The sequence below is a fragment of the Tursiops truncatus genome, chromosome 8 (genome assembly GCF_011762595.2).
Source record: "Tursiops truncatus isolate mTurTru1 chromosome 8, mTurTru1.mat.Y, whole genome shotgun sequence".
In the NCBI taxonomy this organism is placed as follows: domain Eukaryota; kingdom Metazoa; phylum Chordata; class Mammalia; order Artiodactyla; family Delphinidae; genus Tursiops; species Tursiops truncatus.
The window spans coordinates 20,521,015-20,542,593 of record NC_047041.1 but is presented as its reverse complement, the minus strand read 5'-3'; the positions used below and the strand labels follow the sequence as shown (position 1 = coordinate 20,542,593).

Below are 21,579 nucleotides of genomic sequence, written 5' to 3'. Positions count from 1 at the left end.
CTGTCCTGTGAATGATCCTCCTCCCCTCCAAAGCCCCAGGCCTCTATCCTATTCCTTAGCTCAGGATGGCATATAAGCCTCAACGGCCTGAGGCTTGTCTTTGGGTCTCTCATTTTTATGGGGCTCCTGTACATATGAAATTAAATTGGCTTTTCTCTTGTAAATCTATCTTACATCAATTTGGTTATTAGGCCAACCAAAAGAACCTAGAAGGGTAGAAGGAAAAGTTTTGCTCCCCTACGACTTCATCATGCAATATTTTGCAACAAGAACTTGGACTATCCTGCTATGCTAAAAGGGCATATGACTACATTCTTTTATCTTTTATGGGGTCTGTGTGCCAAATTCTATTTGATACAGTTCATGAGTGGACAAATGCTGAGGGCAGGTTAATATATGAAAGTGGCTAGAAGGATACAGATAATAAAGAAATAAAAAATCCAAAACATTGATCATTTTGATTGATGTTTATAAATCTAAAGATGAAAGTGTTTAAATTATGGAGCAAAGAAGATAGCTGTCTTCTCTTCAACAAAATTACGAGCCATTTAAGGTTTCAAAAAATTCTTCAAGTTTTGCATTTTGATAATACAAATGCAGGAAGAACCAGAAGTAACAAGCTAGAACCTATTAGAGATGTATCTGAAGTCTGGAGCCAGTATTTTCAAGACGTATATATTCCAGGTTCATGCATGACAGTTGATGAGTAGTTAGTTGAGTTCAGAGGTACCCATTTCAGGTATGTATATTCAAAACCAGGAGAATATGGAATAAAGATTGGGGTTGCTACATTTATATTATTATTAAAATTTCAAATGAAGTTTTTTTAACTATCCTTTCATTATTCTTATAAGTTATTTTTAAAATAACTAAAATATATGAAAACAAACAGGGTCTATTGGGCCAAGACAGCAAATGGTGATGATTATTTTTAGGCTGACAGGTCATGCAAAGGAGTTCATTCTAAAAGATCATTTCAGAAAACTATCTTGGGCTATACATGGGACATAATCATCATCAAAAATACTGACCTCCCTAAAATGGAAGAAGGGCCACTATGTTTTACCGTTGAATGCAAAAGGCAAGCTGAAACAAAGGTAAAAAAATAAAAGAGATTGGGACAAAATATTTACCATACATTAACAGAGGAAGAGTACCTAGAATATATAAAGTATTCCTGCATTCACTAAGACAAACAACTCAAAAGGAAAAAAATGACAAAGGACATAAACAGAGAAAAGAAATGTAAATGGCCAATAACCATATGAAATAATGTCCAATTTTACTAGTAATTGGGGAAATGTAAATCTAGATACAATTTTTCAATAATCAGGTTTGCAAAAGTTTAGAAGTCTGACAGTATCAAACACTGGCGAGAAATTAGGAAATTGATATTGCCAGTAAAAGTGGAAACCTGCAAGAGCCATTTGGAAAGGCAATTTTAACAATACCAATTAAAACAAAAATTATGCAGTCCCTATGATATAGCAGATGATTTTTATTTTGTACTTTGCACCATATTACTTTTTTTTAACAACCTACTTTGTTTTCCATTTGTTACATAGAAAATTTCGAATATATACAAAAGTACATGAAATATATTACTTGTAATAATTTTTAAAAACCAGTAGACAAAGTTAAATAAAGGAAACCTCAAATCCTTAAAATGAACAAACAAAAAAAACCCCTATGTGCTTACTGTGTGTAGAGCTTTGTGTGCTAGCCCTGAAGCCTCTGTTCTCAAAGAGCTAATAATCTATCGTTGGAAGAAACAGAATATGAACGACATAACCATAATGTAGCATACACTAAATATTAAATAGCTGATACAGAAGTTCAAAGTGATAATACACATATTCAGAAGAGAGAACAAACACTGAGGGTTGCACAGGTGTGGAAGAAGCATTTACTATACATTATTCCATTTTGTCCATCCAACATTCCAAGGTACACTAGGCAAAAAAAAGCAACTTGCCCATCCATAACCAAATCTATAGGCAACTCAGGTTAAATGCTCTGTCCACTCAGCAACAACTGGAGAATGGCTTGAATAAAATCCAAACTCTAATGATCTACAAAGCCATAGGAGATCTAGCCCTCACTTACCTGTCTCACCTCACCTTGTGCCATTTTCTTCCTTGCCCACTACACTCTCACCATACCAGCCTCCTTTCAAGTTCCTCAAAATTACAAGTTCTTTCCTACTCTCAATGAGGATTTCAAAGTCCCACTGAATGTGTGGTTTGCAATAACCATCTTGCTAAGGACAAGCATGTGTTTGTCCCAAGAGACCCAAGAAGCACTGGGATTCTCCCATGCTTCCTCAGTGTATAAGCATAAGAAATTCGGCATCAAATTCTAGATAACGTGTTCAGGAAGCAAGGAGGCATTTCTAATTAAGCCTGAACACAAAACCATATAAGAAGTGGGAACTAAATGTAAGGAGAAGTTAAGTAAAATTTATCATCAGTGCTTCGTACTGGAAAAATCCTTACTAGAAGATGAACCTTCTTTTCTCTTGCAGATTTTGCTTATGATTTTTAATAGCATTGTCTGTCTTTAACACCTAAAGCCACTAATTTCTTCCAGTGGATGAAGTGAATAAACAATCAACACATACACTTCGGAGCTGGGAAGGGAAGATTCTGTGATTTTTTTTTAAAACCAAAAGACGAAGTTGACATGAATCCTTCATTTCTAGTACTATAGCTGCTGTTCTAGATTAATTTCTTTCCCATCAGTAGCTTTAATATGTTAAGCATGACTAAGGCCTTTCAAATTGTTATATTGTATGATTGCTGGAAGAAGGGAAATCAAATTGGTCATTTGCCTTTGTGAAAGAAAAGAGCATTGGAATAACATGCATGTGCACACATTCAGACACGTGGAAACAAAGATCAGACTGAATCACAAATCAGAACAAAACTAATGCCGATCAAAACTCATACAACGTCTGTAATAATGTGAAATGCCGAAGTATTGCCCTAGGGAAGCACAGGTAGCATAATTGAGGGAGACGCAAAATATGTGCCTCTATTGTGGACATTGAAGTACTTCCCCTCCCAGTGAGAAAGTCACTCAGGCAATTCAAGGATGAAACAGACGTGAACAAAGCGATTGCCTGAATAGCGTAATTAGCTGATAGCTCAGAATGTTTTCTAATTCAATTACCAGCCCTACTTATCAGGGCTGGGGAGCACTCTGCTGTGGAGATTTCAATCTGCTCTTGCTGACGTCAGTGGAAGACTGGCTGCTGGTCCCTGATGTCACCAGTTCAACAGACACAATGGAAATGCTGGGTCAATTTTTCGTTTTAAAAAGAAAACGTCCTAGTACTCAGGTTTTCTTTTATTTTTATCTATCTATCTCTCCATCCATCCATCCATCCATCCATCCAAACATTACTATCCATGTAAACCTGTAGTCTGAGCTCACTGCCAGTTCTCTTTCTTTTTAAAGCTAGTTCCCTCTCTTTTTGTCTTTGTCTCTTGTTCTCTCTTGCACTTAGTTCACAGTTCAGTGACAGACTTCCACAACCCTCAGAACAGAACTGGCCTTTCAGAGAAATCATCAGTTCTGAAGAGAATCTCAGAATTCCCTCAAGACTTAATCTTAGTCACAGTCAGTCTTTAGTCTCATATCAAGCCGTTTAAGAACTGCTCAAAAAGCTGATATGCAGCAAAAATGTGGCTGGTCTTTAATATTCTCTAATAGGAAATGGGGTGAGAGACTACTCTCATGGTAAGTAAGACAGACGTGACATTTATCACTTCTCCAAAATAAAGAAATGGACACAGGAGTTACATGCTATATGTTAATTCTCCCCTAGAATATCAGTCCCTTGAAGACAGAACTTTACCTGTCTAACTGCTGTACTCCAGCGTTTAGAACAGTGCCACAGAAAGTGCTCAATAAATATCCTGTGAATGAATGAATGACTACACCCTGACTCTTAAATCAGAGCATCTAGTTTATCTCCCTCGCTTCTGGCAATATTCATCATCTACAAGGAAAGTGAAATATCAAAAATATGAATCTCTTCTTTCTCATCTCTTCTCAACCAATTCAGTCCTAAAGTCATCAGATGGGGCAGAGCAAAGTAGGAGTCTTCAGTGTGCGCATGGGGAGGGGGAAGCTGCAGTGGCCATTGGGATCTTAGAGCACAAGTGAGATGCAGAGGGCATCCATATCACAGCAAAGAGAATATATATATATATATATTTTTTTTTTTTTTGGCGGTACGCGGGCCTCTCACCGTTGTGGCCTCTCCCGTTGCAGAGCACAGGCTCCGGATGCGCAGGCCCAGCGGCCATGGCTCATGGGCCCAGCCACTCCATGGCATGTGGGATCCTCCCGGACCGGGGCACGAACCCGTGTCCCCTGCATCGGCAGGCGGACTCTCAACCACTGCGCCACCAGGGAAGCCCGAGAATATATTTTTTCCCCAAAAAAGTTTTAATCTTTTTTTTGGTGGGGAGGGAGGCTTCACACATCAAGGGTTTAAAAAACAAAATCTGGTAAAAGTAGATGAGAAACACCTGTAGGACACACCTGTACAACACAAATGGCCTAAATGTCAGTAAAACAGGAGCCAGGGGAACCGACAGTGACTGAAGGAACAGGAAGAGGAGAGACAAGAGACAAAACCACAGAGAATACTGAAGACTCTGACAAAGTGGAAAAAAGCATTCAAATTCATTTTACAGCATTGTGCTGGCCGTACAAATCATTTCTGCAGACCTGCATTTCTCAGTCTTTGCTAGGGCTTCATGGAGCTGATCAGATTACTCTCACACTCCATGTTTCGTATCATCTTCTGGTTCCTATTTCCTTTATTGTCTCGTTTTCCTCCCCTCCAGCCTCTCACTTTATGACCCAGCAACACAGAACTACTTGCACCCTCCCATTTCTTACCTAGCAAAGAGAACATTAATGCAAAAGGTCAAGAAACCTCTCCAGGGACTTCCCTGGTAGCACAGTGGTTGAGAATCCGCCTGCCAATGCAGGGGACACGGGTTCGAGCCCTGGTCCGGGAAGATCCCACATGCCGCAGAGCGGCTGGGCCCGTGTGCCACAACTACTGAGCCTGTGCTCTAGAGCCCACGCACCACAACTACTGAGCCTGTGCGCCACAACTACTGAAGCCCGTGTGCCCTAGAGCCCATCTGCCACAACTAAGCCCACACACTGCAAATACTGAAGCCTGTGCACTGTAGGGCCCACGTGCTGCAACTACTGAAGCCCAGGTGCCTAGAGCCTGTGCTCCGCAACAAGAGGAGCCACCGCAATGAGAAGCCCACACACAGCAATGAAGACCGAACGTGGCAGAAAGGAAGGAAGGAAGGAAGGGAGGGAGGGGGGAGAAAGAGAGAGGAAGGAAGGAAGGAAGGAAGGAAGGGAGGGAGGGGGGGGAGGGAGGGAGGGAGGAAGGAAGAAAGGAAGGAAGGAAGGAAGGAAGGAAGGAAGGAAGAAAGGAAGGAAGGAAGGAAGGAGGGAAGGAAGCTCGCTCTCCAGGTTTCAGTTTCCACAAAATTTACTAAATCATCATTACCCATGTGACCAGAATGACACTGTTTTCAGTGGGCATGTCCACAGACCCTGAGCATTCAATGAATACATTCACAGTTTGGACTGTTTGATCCACAACTCCAGAGATCCACACTGTGGATGACTTGGAAGTTTGCTGAGGAACAAACGAATCACATCACCGCAAGACTGGTGTACAGAGTGAATCATTTCACTGCTTTGTGGCCTTGGCCAATCATCTGACGTAACAGCATAAGCTCTTGACCAAGTCACCTTTCACCAATATTCAGAATGGGGGAATTGAGAAAGAATTGGTATTAAGCAAGCGGTCATTGTCTGACCTTCAGTCCCACCAAGGTTGATGGAGAAATGCTCTTGACCAGCCTTTTTGCATCTGATAGCTACTTAGATGTGAAGGTATTACATGCTCCATTCACCATTCCTGTGGAGAAGACACTAAACGGTGTTCAAGAAAGTTTCTGTCCCTACTCTTTGGACCCTAATTTGAGCTACTTCTCTGTGACAGACAGTAAGTAGCACTGGAGGTCACAACAGGTAGATGATTCCGGCAAGTTTTAGAGAGAGGAGATAATGAGTATACTTTAAAATAACTCAACAATCTTTTCTTTTTTAGCTTAAAAAAACAATTTGTTATTTCTCCCAAATCTGTGGCTGACTGATGGGTTTTCTGTTTCACTGGGCTTTGGCTGGAATGTTCATGGCCAGCCATGGGCTGCAAGTTCAGCTAGATCTACAGGCCTTCAGTCCTCCTTTATGGGGGCTCCTCTCTCCACACAGCCTTTGGATTTCCTTAAGGGGTGGTACCTGGGTCCAAAGAAGGAGCATTCCAGGAGACAGGAAATAGAAGCCAATCAGCTACTCCACAATCTTTATTTTATCAAATAAGAGCATGAGAAACTTCTGAAGAAATTCTTACTTCACCTTTTTTTTTCCTTCTTGCTTTGACATAAATCCAGTTTTAAGAGCATGAAATACATCAAATAATTGATAAATATTTTCTGAGACCCTAATATGTGCTAGGAGTTGTGAGATTCAACAAGAGATGTTGTTCTAACTCACGAGAAACCAGCTGCTTGGTCTAAGCTAGCTAAACGTGGTGGCAGTTCTAAGACACTGTATACTCTTCAAGCCTGAGAGGCTCTATAGCATGGACTTGGAGAACAGACAGTCTCTTTCTGGAGAACTAACTTGACAACAATGGAAAGCAGACTCTCTGAGCTTCAGAACAACAAAATGATAATGATTAAGCAGTTGAAGAATACAATGAGCAAAACACCAGTGTGTTCCGAAGCCAAATCTAGCCTGAGGTAGTAGTCCTGCCAGACAAAGGGTCTCAGGAGAGCATCTGGGGAGAAGAAAAAAAGGACAGCCCCCAAACTGGTAAAGAAACAGAAAGTATAAGAGAATAATAAGGTGATAAAGAATTACAAAAGTACAGAAACTCTGATCGCTTCTTCCTCACAGTTTCTCAGCACTCTTGGCAGAGGTGAAGGAGCTGAGGGCACCACTGTGGTTGACGCTCAGGGAAAAGACAAGAGCACTTCAATGGCTGCTTGGGAGGGAGAACTAATTCCACCCAAAGGATCTGAATGCCATCGGAAGCATGTCAAACTGTTGGCCTAAAGCCAGATTCTGCCAGGGAGTGTAGTCTCCCTTTCTACCTGGATAGCAAGAAGCTGCAGATGGAAACAGCCTGCTGGACTATTTTGGGCGCCATAGGTCTCTTCTGCAAGAAATCTCCTTCAAAACAAATTCTTTTTCAACAATTATCTAATTTGGATGAAGAAATGCATCAAGAGCTGTGATGTTTTTAAAGCATGTCCATAAATTCTTACACCCTCCCCATCAATACGGGAAGTGTAATTCCTTTCCCCCTTGAACATGGGCTATTGGAATGCCTTGCTTTCAATGAACAGAATGATGTGGGAGTGATACTGTGTGAATTCCAAGGCTAGGTCATAAAAAACTATACAGCTCTTGAGATCCTAGCTCCTGAGAGCCAGCCAGCACCCTGAGAGGAAGCACAGGCCACATGGAGAAGCCACTTGTAGGTGTTTTGGCCAACAGCCCCAGCTGAGAGCTAACCAATATCCAGCATCAACGGCTAGACATGTGGGAAAGCCTTTGAGATGCCTCCAGTCCCCACCACCATGTGATGGCCAATGTATAAGAATCCGGAGTAGCTGAAGAACTGGCTAGCTGAGCCCAGTCAGTCCACAGACCCATGAGAGAAAACAATAATAAATAACTGTTGTCCTTTTATAACATTAAGTTCGGGATGACTTGTTACACAGCAATAACTGGAACAAGAGTTCCCAATTAATTTTCACTTTACAGTGGTTTTCCAGTGGTCTTCTTATCTTCCAGAAATAAACTGTTCTGCTTATGCTGGGGTTAGGGCTGGGGACACAATGGCTGCCATGAACTAGACTACGACACAGAACCAAAATGGATACAGGTGCCATGTACTCTTTAGGCCTCACAGCTGCTGGATTGATTCACTTCTTCTTGGATGTTAAAAGGAGAGTAATAGTCTCAGTAAGAAAAACCTACATGAGAATCCTGTGCTGGGCAGTGAATGAACACAAGCTGCAGATGCTATCACCACAATCCCCACCTGGCTCTATAGAAATCCTCTGACTAGAAAAGGCCCCTCTCCTACCACACTAGCTGAAGATGTGAAGTTCTAACTCTTTGCTTGCATCTACCTGTAATCATAAACTTGGCAGGGCTTTGAAATCCTGTCCTATTTAAGTCTCCCCAAATTATCTCACATCCTTAGTCAGGCAAAGCCTAAAATCCAGCTGGATGAGGCTAATATGCTCCAAAATGGGGAAGAAGAAAATATCACAATCCAAAAACCAAAGGCGAAAGCAAAGCAAGCAAAACAAAAGGGACCTATAATGAAGGAGGAAAGAGTGGGTGGCAAGTGGCTGTGCGAAGCACTGGCAGGGCCTCCCAATTTGTTTCTAAAGCTACAAACAGGCTCTGTTACTCAGGAGGCCAACTCCAACATCCTGGAGAGGCATTTCCCACCAGACTCCCTCAGCCAAATATTCTCACCACACTTAGAAAGGAACCCACCGTTGAGCTGGCAAGTTATTGCAACAGTCTCCCTTCACTCCTCTCTGGGGAATCTCAAAGTAAGCATTACATCCACCCACTTGTCCAGCTATTTTACACAAGTAGCCATTATACCATACTTCAAAGAAAGAAAAAAAAATCCTCTCATTTTAGAAACTTTGTTGTATGAGATGTCCACAGAGTAACGAATGTGTCTGGTTTAAAAAGTGGTATTTCCCCTAGTTTAGCCCCCATATCTTGGAAGTTTGATAAACCTTTCTAATATTAGCCAGACACAGACATAGCAAACTTAGGGAGAGGAAGCTGCAGCTCTGGTACCAGCTATGTGCAAGGGGAGACAAGAAGACGGTTATCAAGATCTTATGCCCGGATCTTCTCTCAAACTAATGGGATCTGGGGTCTCCAGTCCTTTGATAAAGCAGAGAAGAAGCCTAACAGGAAAAGAATGGATGGGCATCTGGGCTGCTATTCTCCCAGACAGGCTAACAACATTCAGCCCTATTTGTGAGTCCTTCTCCAATAGTCCAACGGTAAGGGCCTTGCTTATCTCCAACAAGTTCAACAGAAAACACGCCTCTTCACATATTCATAGGTATATAGAATTCCTAAATTTGCACCAGTCACAATATTGTCCTAATAAGTTTAGGTTGCTTCCCCCTGGGGTTGAGTCTCCATTGGCATACACTCAGAGTACAATTTTTTTATGTGCTGGTACTGTCTTCAAACTAGACTCATCGCTTCCCTTTCAGAGAGCTAAGATCCAATCCACGCTACAGCACCAAGAAAGGTCCACAGATTATCAAATAAGTAAGCTATGGGCAAATCCACATGGTGAATATGGACAAAGGAACTACATCTATGTGCTCCATTCTCCCATCCTGCTTTTTGGAATAAGCTCTTGTATCCTGGCCACATTACAACAGGATGACCACCTATCTCAATTCACCCAGGGCAGGGCCCCTTTCACTTTTAAAAGTGTTCTGATTTGGATGATATATTGCGGATCACTTTAACTAAAAGCAAATTTAAATCAAAGAATTAAATTAAACTTTTCTTTTTTTTTTGGGCCGTGCCTCGTAGCTTGCAGGATCTTAGTTCCCCAACTGGGATCGAACCTGGGCCATGGCAGTGAAAGTGCCGAGTCCTAACCACTGGACCACCAGGGAATTCCCTAAACTTTTCTTTATGGACCCTCAGCCCCCTCATCCAACAGGCTTCTTTTTATTTTTATACCTGTGCTCATGCTTTCTTCTCCTTGAATTATAGACGTGATTCTACCCTCTTTATCACTGGTACAAATCCTCTTTTTCCTTTAAGCCTCAGCTCAAGCACCACCTCCTTCAGGAAACCTTCACAGGCTACAGGAGGTTAGTACACTCTTAACCTCCACAGTTCTAGCACACAATCTGGCACCATCTATGGTCTTTCAAGGTGTTTTTGTATATGTAACTACAAAAGCTGTAAATTATTCAAGGGTAAAAATCTGTGTCTAATTGCTTCTCTTATACCCCTTAAATAATCTAGCCCTGTGACAAGGACATAATAGCTATTCAATAAATGTTTTCTGATTTCCAAACCTGCTTAACCAGCTGGCTTCAGGACATAAAAGAAGACTCCAGGGACGTCCTGCTGCTGACTCCTTCTCTCCCAGCACCCTGTACTCTTCTCTTAAAGTACTTAATATGGGTTGTAATTCCAGATTGATCTGTACGGTTATTTGTTTAATGCCAGCCTCCCCGTTAAACTGTATGGTCCAAGAGGACAGGGAATTTGTGTGTTCTGTTCACCACCATATACTTAAGCTCCATCACAGTTCCTGACAGTGTTCAAAAAATATCTGCTGATTAGATGGATGTCATTTAGATAGACAGACGGATAGATGGATAAAGGAAGAAAGAAAAAATGAACTCAAAGTGAACTCTAAAGAAAGCAGATTTAAATTTTAGGGACTTACACAGATGTAGAAAACAAACTTATGGTTACCAAGGGAGAAAGGGGGTAGTGGAGAGATGGATTGGGAGATTTAGGATTGACATATATACACTACTATATATAAAATAGATAACTAATAAGGACCTACTTTACATTTGGCACTGTATATATGTCAATGCTACTCTCACTTCGTCCCAGCTTACCCTTACCCTGCCCCGTGTCCTCAAGTCCATTCTCTATGTCTGCATCTTTATTCCTGTCTGGGCCCTAGGTTCATCAGAACCATTTTTTTTGATTCCATATATGTGTGTTAGCATATGGTATTTGTTTTTCTCTTTCTGACTTACTTCACTCTGTATGACAGACTTGAGGTCCATCCACCTAACTACAAATAAGTGAATTTCGTTTCTTTTTATGGCTGAGTAGAATTCCATTGTATATATGTGCCACATCTTCTTTATCCATTCATCTGTCGATGGACACTTAGGGTTGCTCCCATGTCCTGGCTACTGTAAACAGTGCTGCAATGAACAGTGTGGTATATATCTGTTTTTGGATTATGGTTTCCTCAGGGTGCTAGTGGGAAGCAGCTGCATAGCACAGGGAGATGAGCTCGGTGCTTTGTGACCACGTTAGAGGGGTGGGATAGGCAAGGTGGGAGGGAGGCTCAAGAGGGAGGAGATATGGGGAAATATGTATACGTATAGCTGATTCACTTTGTTATACAGTAGAAACTAACACAACATTGTAAAGTAATTATACTCCAATAAAGATGTTTAAAAAAAAAAAAAGAACCTACTGTACAGCACAGGTAACTCTACTCAATACTCTCTGTAATGACCTGTATGGGAATAGAATCTAAAAAAGAGTGGATATAACTGATTCACTTTGCTGTACAGCAGAAAGTAACAAAACATTGTAAATCAACCATACTCCAATAAAAATTAATTTAATTTAATTAACACAATAAAATGAAAAAAAAAAAACCTGGAAAAAAATTTTAGGGGCTTCAACATTTGAGAAACTAACCTGCTTACATTTCTAAAAAGATCATGTGGTGGTATGTCACAGGCTTATGAAAACCTTTCCTCAGGAAGAGCTAAATAATAAATAGGTAGGCCTGCAGCCCCATCTGATCTAGGGTCTAAGACATGAGTGACTATTACATGTGGATAGTACCATTCTCTCTCCTTGTTATATAAATAGCTAAAGTACAAAAACCATTGTTTCAAGAAGACAGAGGAAACATTAACAGCCCCATTCAGTAGGCTCAAAGGCATTCCAGGGTCAATCTCCCAAGAGCCTTTCATATGCACCACCTCAGAGTGGTATCCCTGAGGCCCACAGCCTCTGACAGTACAGTCCAGCTCGACTGGCCCTAAGTCAGCAACAGGAGATGTCACAGTGCTGACAGTTACAAATTGCTGTGGCAGATGGGGCTGTAGGATCCTGCTGTTTTTGCAGTTAGGTCAGTATATACTAGGAAATGCTGAGGAAGAGAAATGTAAAGAAAATCAGCATAACTTTGGAACTTCAGGCAGCCTGCTAATTAACTGGAAGGCCTGACATTTATATAATAGTTTAGAATTTAAAAACACTTTCATATTTCAGCTCTCATTTAATCCTTACAACATTCCCATAAAGTATGTAAAATATTATTATCTCTGTTTTCCCATGAAGTATGTAAAATATTATCTCTGTTTTACTCATATGGAAATTTGGGAATAGAGAAGAGCAACCAGCAAGTAACCAGGATTAAATGCACATGTCTTCTGACCCCATGCTTTTTTCACTATACTTTGCATACCTTCAAGTAACTGTACCTTTGCAGTTCTTAAACCAACTGATTTCTTTCTTTTCTCAGCATTTGGTCATGAAAAGAATTCCAGTTTAGGGGAAATTAGTACAATTTATGGGAAATTGAAAATCTGTGAAGGCATTCCCCAATAGCCTTCTCCTTCCCTCCACCTACAATAGAGGTGTGCTCAGTGGGCAAATGGGAAATGAAGCTGCACCAGGGACCCACAGGAGAACAGGACGTACAAGGAGATAAGCTTAGGGTCTCATCCCTCTAGCAAGTGCTGCTCAACTTGTGAAAGCTTCTGGTTAGGGACCAACCCAGCCACAGAAAGCAAACAATAAAATGATTAGTACTTCACTGCTAACAGAGCAAAGGAAAAAATTTAAAAGCTTGATACAGTTCACTGGGGAAAGTTGCAGGCTTCTGGGATCTAAACTTTGGCCTGATCTTTCTCTGCAAAAATGTGCCTCCTGAGTCCATCCATCCTTTGCAGCTGAGTTCACTCTCTCGTCACCTCTCATCTAGTCAAGCAGAATAGCCTCCCAACTTGGCTGTATGCCTCCAACGTTCTCTCCCTTCATCCACCTCCCATACTTAGCACCAGTGTGACCTTCAGATGTCACCTCCTCTTGGAGTCTTCCTTAGTCCCTCTCACCATAGCCTCCTGGAACTAACCCCTCCCTCTGATGCCCCAACAGCACCTCTCTGAACTACGGTGTACCTCCCCAAGTAAACTATAAACTCCCAGGGCAGCCATCTCGCCTGCACACAGTCTACATAGTCTTACATGTAGAAGATTTTCAACAAACGTTTATCAAACTGAGCCAGTCATGCTCTATTTCTGCCCTTAAAATCTAGCTTGTTAGGGAAGCAGGATGTTCAGTGAGGAGCAGTGAGTAGCACCCCTGGGAAAGGCCCTCATATTTCATGGTCTCCCACTGTGTCCACTGCTCCCTCTGGCTGAGGAGACGGCTGAACACAGAGGGCCCTGGAGGAGTGATGCTCAAGCACATCACTGTGTGACTGTGTGGTCACCTCTGGTCACTCTCTGCTCACCACAAGGCAGATGGGAAGGTGACCAACACCTTCTGCTCTTCCCTCAAAAGATTTCCAGTTCTCCAGTGAGAAGCATACAAGCAGCAGGCTTCTTTGCCTTGAATGGGCTCTCAGTTCATGTCTACCAGCTGTGGTGCCTGTGTGCTACCAAAAGGGGAAATGGGAAGATGAGGAACCTCACTTCAATCCTTCAAAACCAAAAGGAAAACAAATTTGCCTCAAAAATACTCCCTTGCCCCATTTGCTATAAACAGAGTTTATTCTGTGACCAAGGTACTGCTGGTCAGTATTTGTGAACCACTAAGTTTCCCTTTGTTAACAGGAAGGTTGTTTGGGATCTACTGAGCCTCCAGGGCTGGAGATATTTTCAGGCCCAGATCTCACATCATCATAGTTTTCTTAACTCAAAAATGAAGGCACAATAGCGACCTGCCCCCTAAATACTATATCAAACAAGTCAGGCACCAAAGAATATGTGTGATGCAGAGAACTTCATACCTTCACTGCTGCTTGAAAGAGAATTTCAAGCTCTCTCCTACTACTGCCCTGATTCTGACAATTTTTTGAATATCAGGCCATGATCCTACCACCTGTCATGGTCTTCCACTCCCTCAGTGCCCTCCCCGCTCCCTCCCTACCCACTTAAGGCCATGATCAATCACTGACCTTTTCTATTGTTTTCTTTGTGTCTATTTCATTTATCTCTGCTCTTACCTTTATGATTTCTTTCCTTCTACTAACTTTGGGTTTTGTTTGTTCTTCTTTCTCTAGTTGCTCTAGGTTGTAAGGTTTCGTTGTTTGAGATTTTTCTTGTTTCCTGAGGTAAAACTGTATTGCTATAAACTTCCCTCTTAGAACTGCTTTTGCTACATGCCATAGGTTTTTCGATCGTCGTGCTTTCATTTTCATTTGTATCTAGGTGTTTCTTTTCTTTTTTTTTTTTTTGCGGTATGCGGGCCTCTCACTGTTGTGGCCTCTCCCGTTGTGGAGTACAGGTTCCAGACGCACAGGCTCAGCGGTCATGGCTCACGGGCACAGCCGCCCCGCGGCATGTGGGATCTTCCCGGACCGGGGCACGAACCCGTGTCCCCGGCATCGGCAGGCGGACTCTCAACCACTGCACCACCAGGGAAGCCCTATCTAGGTATTTTCTGATTTCCTCTTTGATTTCTTCAGTGATCCACTGGCTGTTGGATTGGCTGTATATTGTTAAGCTTCCAAGTGTTCATGTTTTTTTACAGTTTTTTTCTTGTCATTGATTTCTAATCTCATAGCGTTTGGTCAGAAAAGATGCTTGATACGATTTTAATTTTCTTAAATTTACCAAGGCTCGCTTTGTGGCCCAGCATGTGATCAATCCTGGAGAATGTTCCATGTGCACTTGAAAAGAATATGTATTCTGCTGCTTTTGGATGGATGCTCTAGAAATATCAATTAAATCCATCTGGTCCATTGATGAAAGTAGGGTGTTAAAGTCCCCCACTATTATTGTGTTACTGTTGATTTCTCCCTTTAATGTTGTTAGCATTTGCCTTATATATTGAGGTGCTCCTATGTTGGGAGCATATATAGTTACAGTTGTTATATCTTCTTTTTGGACTGATCCCTTGATCATTATGTACTGTTCCTTTTCTGATATGAATATTGTTACTCCAGCTTTCCTTTGATTTCCATTTTCATGGAATACATTTTTCCATCCTCTCACGTTCAGTATGTGTCCCCTGATTTGAAGTGGGTCTCCAGCTTTGATATGAATATTGTTACTCCAGCTTTCCTTTGATTTCCATTTGCATGGAACACATTTTTCCATCCTCTCACTTTCGGTATGTGTCCCTTGATTTGAAGTGGGTCTCCTGTAGACAGCATACATACAGGTCTTGTTTTTGTATCAATTCAGCCAGTCTGTGTCTTTTGGTTGGAGCATTTAATCCATTCACGTTTAAGGTAATTATTGATATGTATGTTCTTATTGCCATTTTGTTAATTGTTTTGGATTTGTTTTTGTAGGTCTTTGTTTCTTCCCTTCCTCTTTTGTTCTCTTCTTTATTGTTGTGTTTAGATTCCTTTTTCTTTTTTGTGTGTGTATCCATTATACATTTTTGGTTTGTGGTTACCATGAGGTTTTGATATAGCAGTGTAATGTTTTAAGTTGCTGGTCTTTTAATATCAAACGCATTTCCAATACCTTGCATTTGTGCTCTCCTCACAACTGCTGGGTTTGATACATTTGTGTGCAGATGATTTCCTAACTTTACTGTATGTTTGCCTTTACCGGTAAGCTTTTCCATTTGTAATTTTCTTGTTTCTAGTTGTGGCCTTTGTTTTCTGCCTAGAGAAGTTCCTCCAGCATTTGTTGTAAAGCTGGTCTGATGGTGCTGAATTCTCTTAGCTTTTGCTTGTCTATAAACCTTTTGATTTCTCCACTGAATCTGAATGAGAGCCTTGCTGGGAAGAGTATTCTTGATTGTAGGTTCTTCCCTTTCATCACTTTAAACATACCGTGCCACTCCCTTCTGGCCTGCAGAGTTTCTGCTGAGAAATCAGCTGATAACCTTATGGGAGTTCCCTTGTGCGTTATTTGTTGCTTTTCCCTTGTTGCTTTTAATATTTTTTCTTTGTCTTTAATTTTTGTCAGTTTGATTAATACGTGTCTCAGCGTGTTCCTCCTTGTGTTTATTCTGCCTGGGGCTCTCTGCACTTCCTGGACTTGGATGATTGTTTCCCATGTTAAGAAAGTTTTCAGCTATTATCTCTTTAAATATTTTCTCAGACCCTTTCTTTTTCTCTTCTCCTTCTGGGACCCCTATAATGCGAATGCTGGTGCATTTAATGTTGTCCCAGAGGTCTCTTAGGCTGTCTTCATTTCTTTTCAGTCTTTTTTCTTTATTCTGTTCCATGGCAGTGATTTCCACCATTCTGTCTTCCAGGTCACTTATCCGTTCTTCTGCCTCAGCTACTCTGCCACTGATTCCTTCTAGTGTATTTTTCATGTCAATTATTGTATTGTTCCTCTCTGTTTGTTTGTTCTTTAGTTCTTCTAGGTCTTTGTTAAATATTTCTTATACCTTCTCAATCTGTGCCTCCATTCTTTTCCCAAGATCTTGGATCATCTTTACTATCATTACTCTGAATCCTTTTTCAGGTAGATTGCCTATCTCCACTTTACTTAGTTGTTCTTCTAGGGTTTTATCTTGTTCCTTCATCTGGGACATATTCCTCTGCCATCTCATTTTGTCTAACTTTCTGTGCTTGTGGTTTCTGTTCCACAGGCTGCAGCACTGTATTTCTTCTTGCTTCTGCTGGCTGCCCCCTGGTGGATGAGGCTGTCTAAGAGGCTTGTGCAGTTTTCCTGGTGGGAGGGACTGGGTGCATAGTGCTGGGTCTTGTCCCTCTGGTGGGCAGGGCCATATCTGGGAGGTGTGTTTATTATTGGGCAGCTGTTTATTCAGGAAGACTTTAAGGGACTTCCCTGGCGGTCCAGTGGTTAAGACTCCGCTTTCCAATGCAGGGGGTGCAGGTTCAATCCCTGGCCAGGGAGCTAAGATCCCACATGCCTCGGGGGCAAAACACCAAAAAACATAAAGCAGAAGCAATACTGTAACAAATTCAATAAAGACTTTAAAAATGGTCCACATCAAAAAAAAAAAAAATCTTTAAGAAAAAAAGACTTTAAGCAGCCTGTCTGCTAATGGGTGAAGCTATGTTCCCACCCTGTTGGTTGTTTGGCCTGAGGCATCCTAGCACTCAGGAGCCTACAGGCTGTTGGGTGGGGTCAGGTCTTGGTGAGAAAATGGCAGCCTCCTAGAAGGCCCATGTCAATGAGCACTTGTCAGAGCCACTGCAGCCACTGTCCCTGTCCCCACAGTGAGCCACAGTCGCCCCCTGCCTCTGCAGGTGACCATCCAACCCCAACAGGTAAGCCCGGCCCAGTCTCTTATGAGGTCACCACTTTTTTCCCTGGGTCCTGGTGTGCATGACACCCAGTGTGTGCCCTCCAAGAGTGAAGTTTGTTTCCACCAGTCCTGTGGAATTCCTGTGGTCAAACACCAGTGGCCTTCAAAGTCAGACCTGGGGGCTCCTCCTCCTGTTGCCAGACCCCGAGACTGGGGAGCCCAATGGGGGGCTCAGAACTTTCACTCCTGTGGGAGAACTTCTGTGGTGTAATTATTTTCCAGTTTGTGGGTTGCCCACTTGGCATGTATGGGATTTGATTTTATTGCGATTGCACCCCTCCTACCATCTCGCAGTGGCTTCTTCTGTGTCTTTGGATATAGGCTATCCTTTTTGGTAGGTTCCAGTGTTTTTTTTGTCAGTGGTTGTTCAGCAGTTAGTTGTGATTTTGGTGTTTCCATAAGAAGGCGTAAGCTCCCGTCCTTCTACTCTGCCATCTTGCCTCCTTCCTCCCCTGCTAGTTTTGCTTTGACCCCTCCAATCTCTCAAGTCCCTATGCCCCCACCATTCCACTAAAATGGCTTTTATCAGCTGCCAAATCCAATGAACAATTGTTATATTAATCAAACGGACTTGATTTATCAGTAGGTTCTAATCACTCCCTCTTCCTGAAAATATTTTCTTCCCTGTTTCTGAGTCCCAAACCTGCCTCTCAAGACCTGGTCCTCTACCTTTTTGTTTCTGCCTGATTTCTTGGATCCTGGGCTCTGCCCACCAGGCCTCCCTGGACCTCCTTAACTTCAACTGTCTGTCTACCTGGACCTCTGCCCACAGACAACCTACACCTTTCTAACTCTCCCCCACTCCTTCACCTGGATATCCTGACTCAACCTCTTATCATGAATTCTGAGGCTTTTCTGAAGAGCCAGCCAAGCCCTGGTCTATTTGGTCTCACTACTTAAGATCTAGTAAGGCCTGGCCCCATCTCTGACTGAGCCTTGAGCCCAAAAATAATGCAGATATCAACTTCTAGCTCCTTAAAGAACACAGTCAATCTTCCTAACAGTATTAGAAAACTCTTGGTTAAGAAAGTTGAAGTTGATTGCCAAAAATAATCAAACACTTATTTGTGTTTTCTTCAGTGGATCTATCTGTTTAGATTCTGTTATTTGAATGATACCAGAATATACTTTGTACTCTGATGCCTAGAAAAGAAGAGCACTCTTTTAGATTTCTCAGGGAACTGGACAAGAATAGAAGATGTTTGGGCCCAAATAAAAATAAAATTAAATGGCTACTAGACTTAGCCCAGGACTGGAAGTTATTCAATCCCAGATTCCAATTTTTGCCCTTACTAATCCCAGTACATTTCTTAGGACTAAAGCCACATACCTAGATGCATCAAGGAATGGTCTGTAGGCCAAGTTGATCCATTCTTCTCTATTGGATGAATATTTTGGCTCCCGGGGTGTTTCTCTCATGGTGTCCAAATCCACTAAATAATGGCATTTATTGATGTCAATCTGCAACAGAGAAAGGCCAACTCTTCATCAGTAATTGCAAAGGTTCTTTCAGGGTAAGAAACATCAACTATAATCCTAAGAATTCCCACAGGGTTTTAGAAGCACAAACATCTAAGTCCTCAGAAAATGTTACCAGTGCTCTCTTCACTCAGCTAAGAGTGCTGGGTGTGGGGGTGTTATTTAGGCTCCTGAGGGCAGGGGTGAGACATGCACTCACCCAGCCAAAGTTCACTTTGCTGTGCACCTGAAACTAGCACAATATTGTAAATCAATGATAGTCCCAAAAAATACAGTACACAAGTTTCTATGAGATTAAATAAAAACCCAAAGATGGAAATCATTACTGTGATATTGTGATTTATAATCAAATTTTTTTTTGGTCTTCTTCCAATGTTTCTAGTTCAGAGCACCCCAAACCCTTGTAATTTCCTAAGCCATGAGAGCAATGGGAGCATCTTTTGTTATAATATTCAGTCTCTTGTCCTCAGTTCCTGAAATCCCTTCAAAGCCATAATGGTGAAAGGGGTGTCTTGTTATTCATAACAAGCCCCTTTCAACCGCAACTGAGCTTATGTTAATGAGGTGACTTTTGAAAATCCTGTAAAGATGGGAGGAGGTGCTGGTCACCAGTTGAACTAACCATGTGAAAAGAAGGTTGGACCTTTCAGCCACTGGGGGAGGGGGAGGGGCTGGAGATTGGCCAATGATTTAATCAATCATGCCTGTGTAATGAAGCCTCCATAAAACCCTAAAAGGACAAGTTCGGAAAGCTTCCAGGTTGGTGAACACGTGGAGATTCGGGAAGAGTGCTGCACCTGGAAAGGGCATGAAGATCCCCAATCTTCCCCTATACCTTGCCCTATTCATCTCTTCCATCTGGCTGTTCCTGAATTATATCCTTTTATAATAAACCAATAATCTAGTAAGTAAAATATTTCTCTGTTTTTGCCACTCTAGCAAATTAATCAAACACAAGGAGAGGGTCATGTGAACCTCTGCTTTATATTCAGTCAGAAGTATAGGGAACAACCTGGACTTACAACCAGCACCTAAAGTTCAAGGAGGGGGTCACGGCTCCAATCTGTAGCCAGGCAGTCAGAAACAGGTAACAACCTGGGCTTAAGATTGGCGTCTGAAGTAGGCAGGAGAAGGGGGCAGTCTTGTAGGACTGAGCCCTCAATCTGTGGAATCTGATGGTATCTCTGAGTAGGCAGTGTAAGAATTGTGTTGAGTTGTAAGACACCCAGATGGTGTCTGAGAATTGCTGTTACTGTGGAGAACCCCCCCAACACTCAATATTAGAAAGTGGATCCCAGAACCCTCTTAATTACTAATGTAGTCAGCTAAAGAAAAGTAAATCTCAAAGGAAAGTTGCATTTTTTACATGCAACTATGTTACACATACTATTTTTTAAATCATTATATAAAGGCCTATAGGGGATTATTAATTCCTATTTTATAAATGAGGAAGCCAAGACTCAGAGACAAATTATGTAACTTCATTTTTTTCAAGATCTATATTAAGCCCCTACAATGTACGAGGCATTAGTAAGTTAAAGCTAATGATACAGAATTAAATAAATAGCATGCAGTTCTTGCCCTAAAAGGATTTATAATCCTAACCAAAATCACATGAGTTTATAGTAGAGCCATATTTGGACTCAGGTCAGTGTGACTTCCAAAGTCATACATCAAGACTGCCAAAAATGACCGAATCAGAGGGGAAGTACCCTCAGGAGCTCATTTAAATGTTTCTTAAAAATTAAAACCAAAAATGATTTGTCCTAGAAATCCAGGTTTCAGCCAAGATAAAAATCATTTGAAATATGAATAGAAACATAACAAATCTCATATTTAACAGTGAAGGGTTGAAAGCTTTTCCTTTGGAATCAGGAAAACGTCAAGGCTGCTTATTATCATTACTCTATTCAACACTGTACTAGAGGTTCTAGTCAGCAGGGTAAGATACAAGGAAGAAACAAATGGCAGAAGAAATGAAAAGAAACAAACAAAAGTCCTTCATTCATCACAATGATTGATATATATAAAATCCAAAAGAATCAACATAAATTTTGGGGATTAAGAGAGTTTATCAAACTTTAAACTATTTATAGAATGTAAAATTAACATCATATGTTCCTATATAACAGTGGTAAACAACATATTAAATTACATTTTAAAAAATTATGTATTTTCAAATTACATTATAAAAATATCATTTAAAAGGATTTGAAAACATGTGTCTTGGAATAAATCTAACGAAATATGGGCAAGTCCTCTGTAAAGAATTATAGAATTTTATTGACTAGTCTATCAACTGATGAATTTATAATATGGTATATTCATATAATCAAAATGTGGTATATACATGCAATGGAATATTATTCAGTCTTAAAAAGGGTACATACTACAACAAAGATGAGCCTTGAAAACATTGTGCTGAGTGAAAGAAATGAGACACAAAAGACCATATTTTGTGTGACTCCACTTAACATGAAATGTCCAGTAGAGGCAAATCCATGAAGACAGAAGGCAGATTAGTGGTTGCTAAGGATTGGAGGAGTGACAACTTAATGCACATGGGGGTTTTTTTGGGGGGGGGAGGAGATGATGAAATGCTCTGAAATTAGATAGTGCTGGTGGTCGTATAACATTATGAATGTACTGAAAGCCACTGAAAAAGTTCTGGAGGTAGAGAGTGGTGATGGTTGCACAACAGTGTGACTGTTCTTAATGCAACTGAAG

General features: G+C 41.4%; 1 protein-coding gene across 4 annotated transcripts in view; it reads right to left on the bottom strand.

The window, feature by feature from the left end:
- ALG9 (ALG9 alpha-1,2-mannosyltransferase) overlaps positions 1 to 21,579 on the bottom strand; it is a 99,007-nt gene that overhangs the window by 6,413 nt on the left and 71,015 nt on the right. For all 4 annotated transcript variants that reach the window (XM_019941902.3, XM_019941901.3, XM_019941905.3 and 1 more), the window contains exon 14: positions 18,704 to 18,834. In XM_019941902.3, coding sequence (XP_019797461.1) covers positions 18,704 to 18,834 — 131 coding nt within the window. The remainder of the gene's footprint in view (positions 1 to 18,703; positions 18,835 to 21,579) is intronic.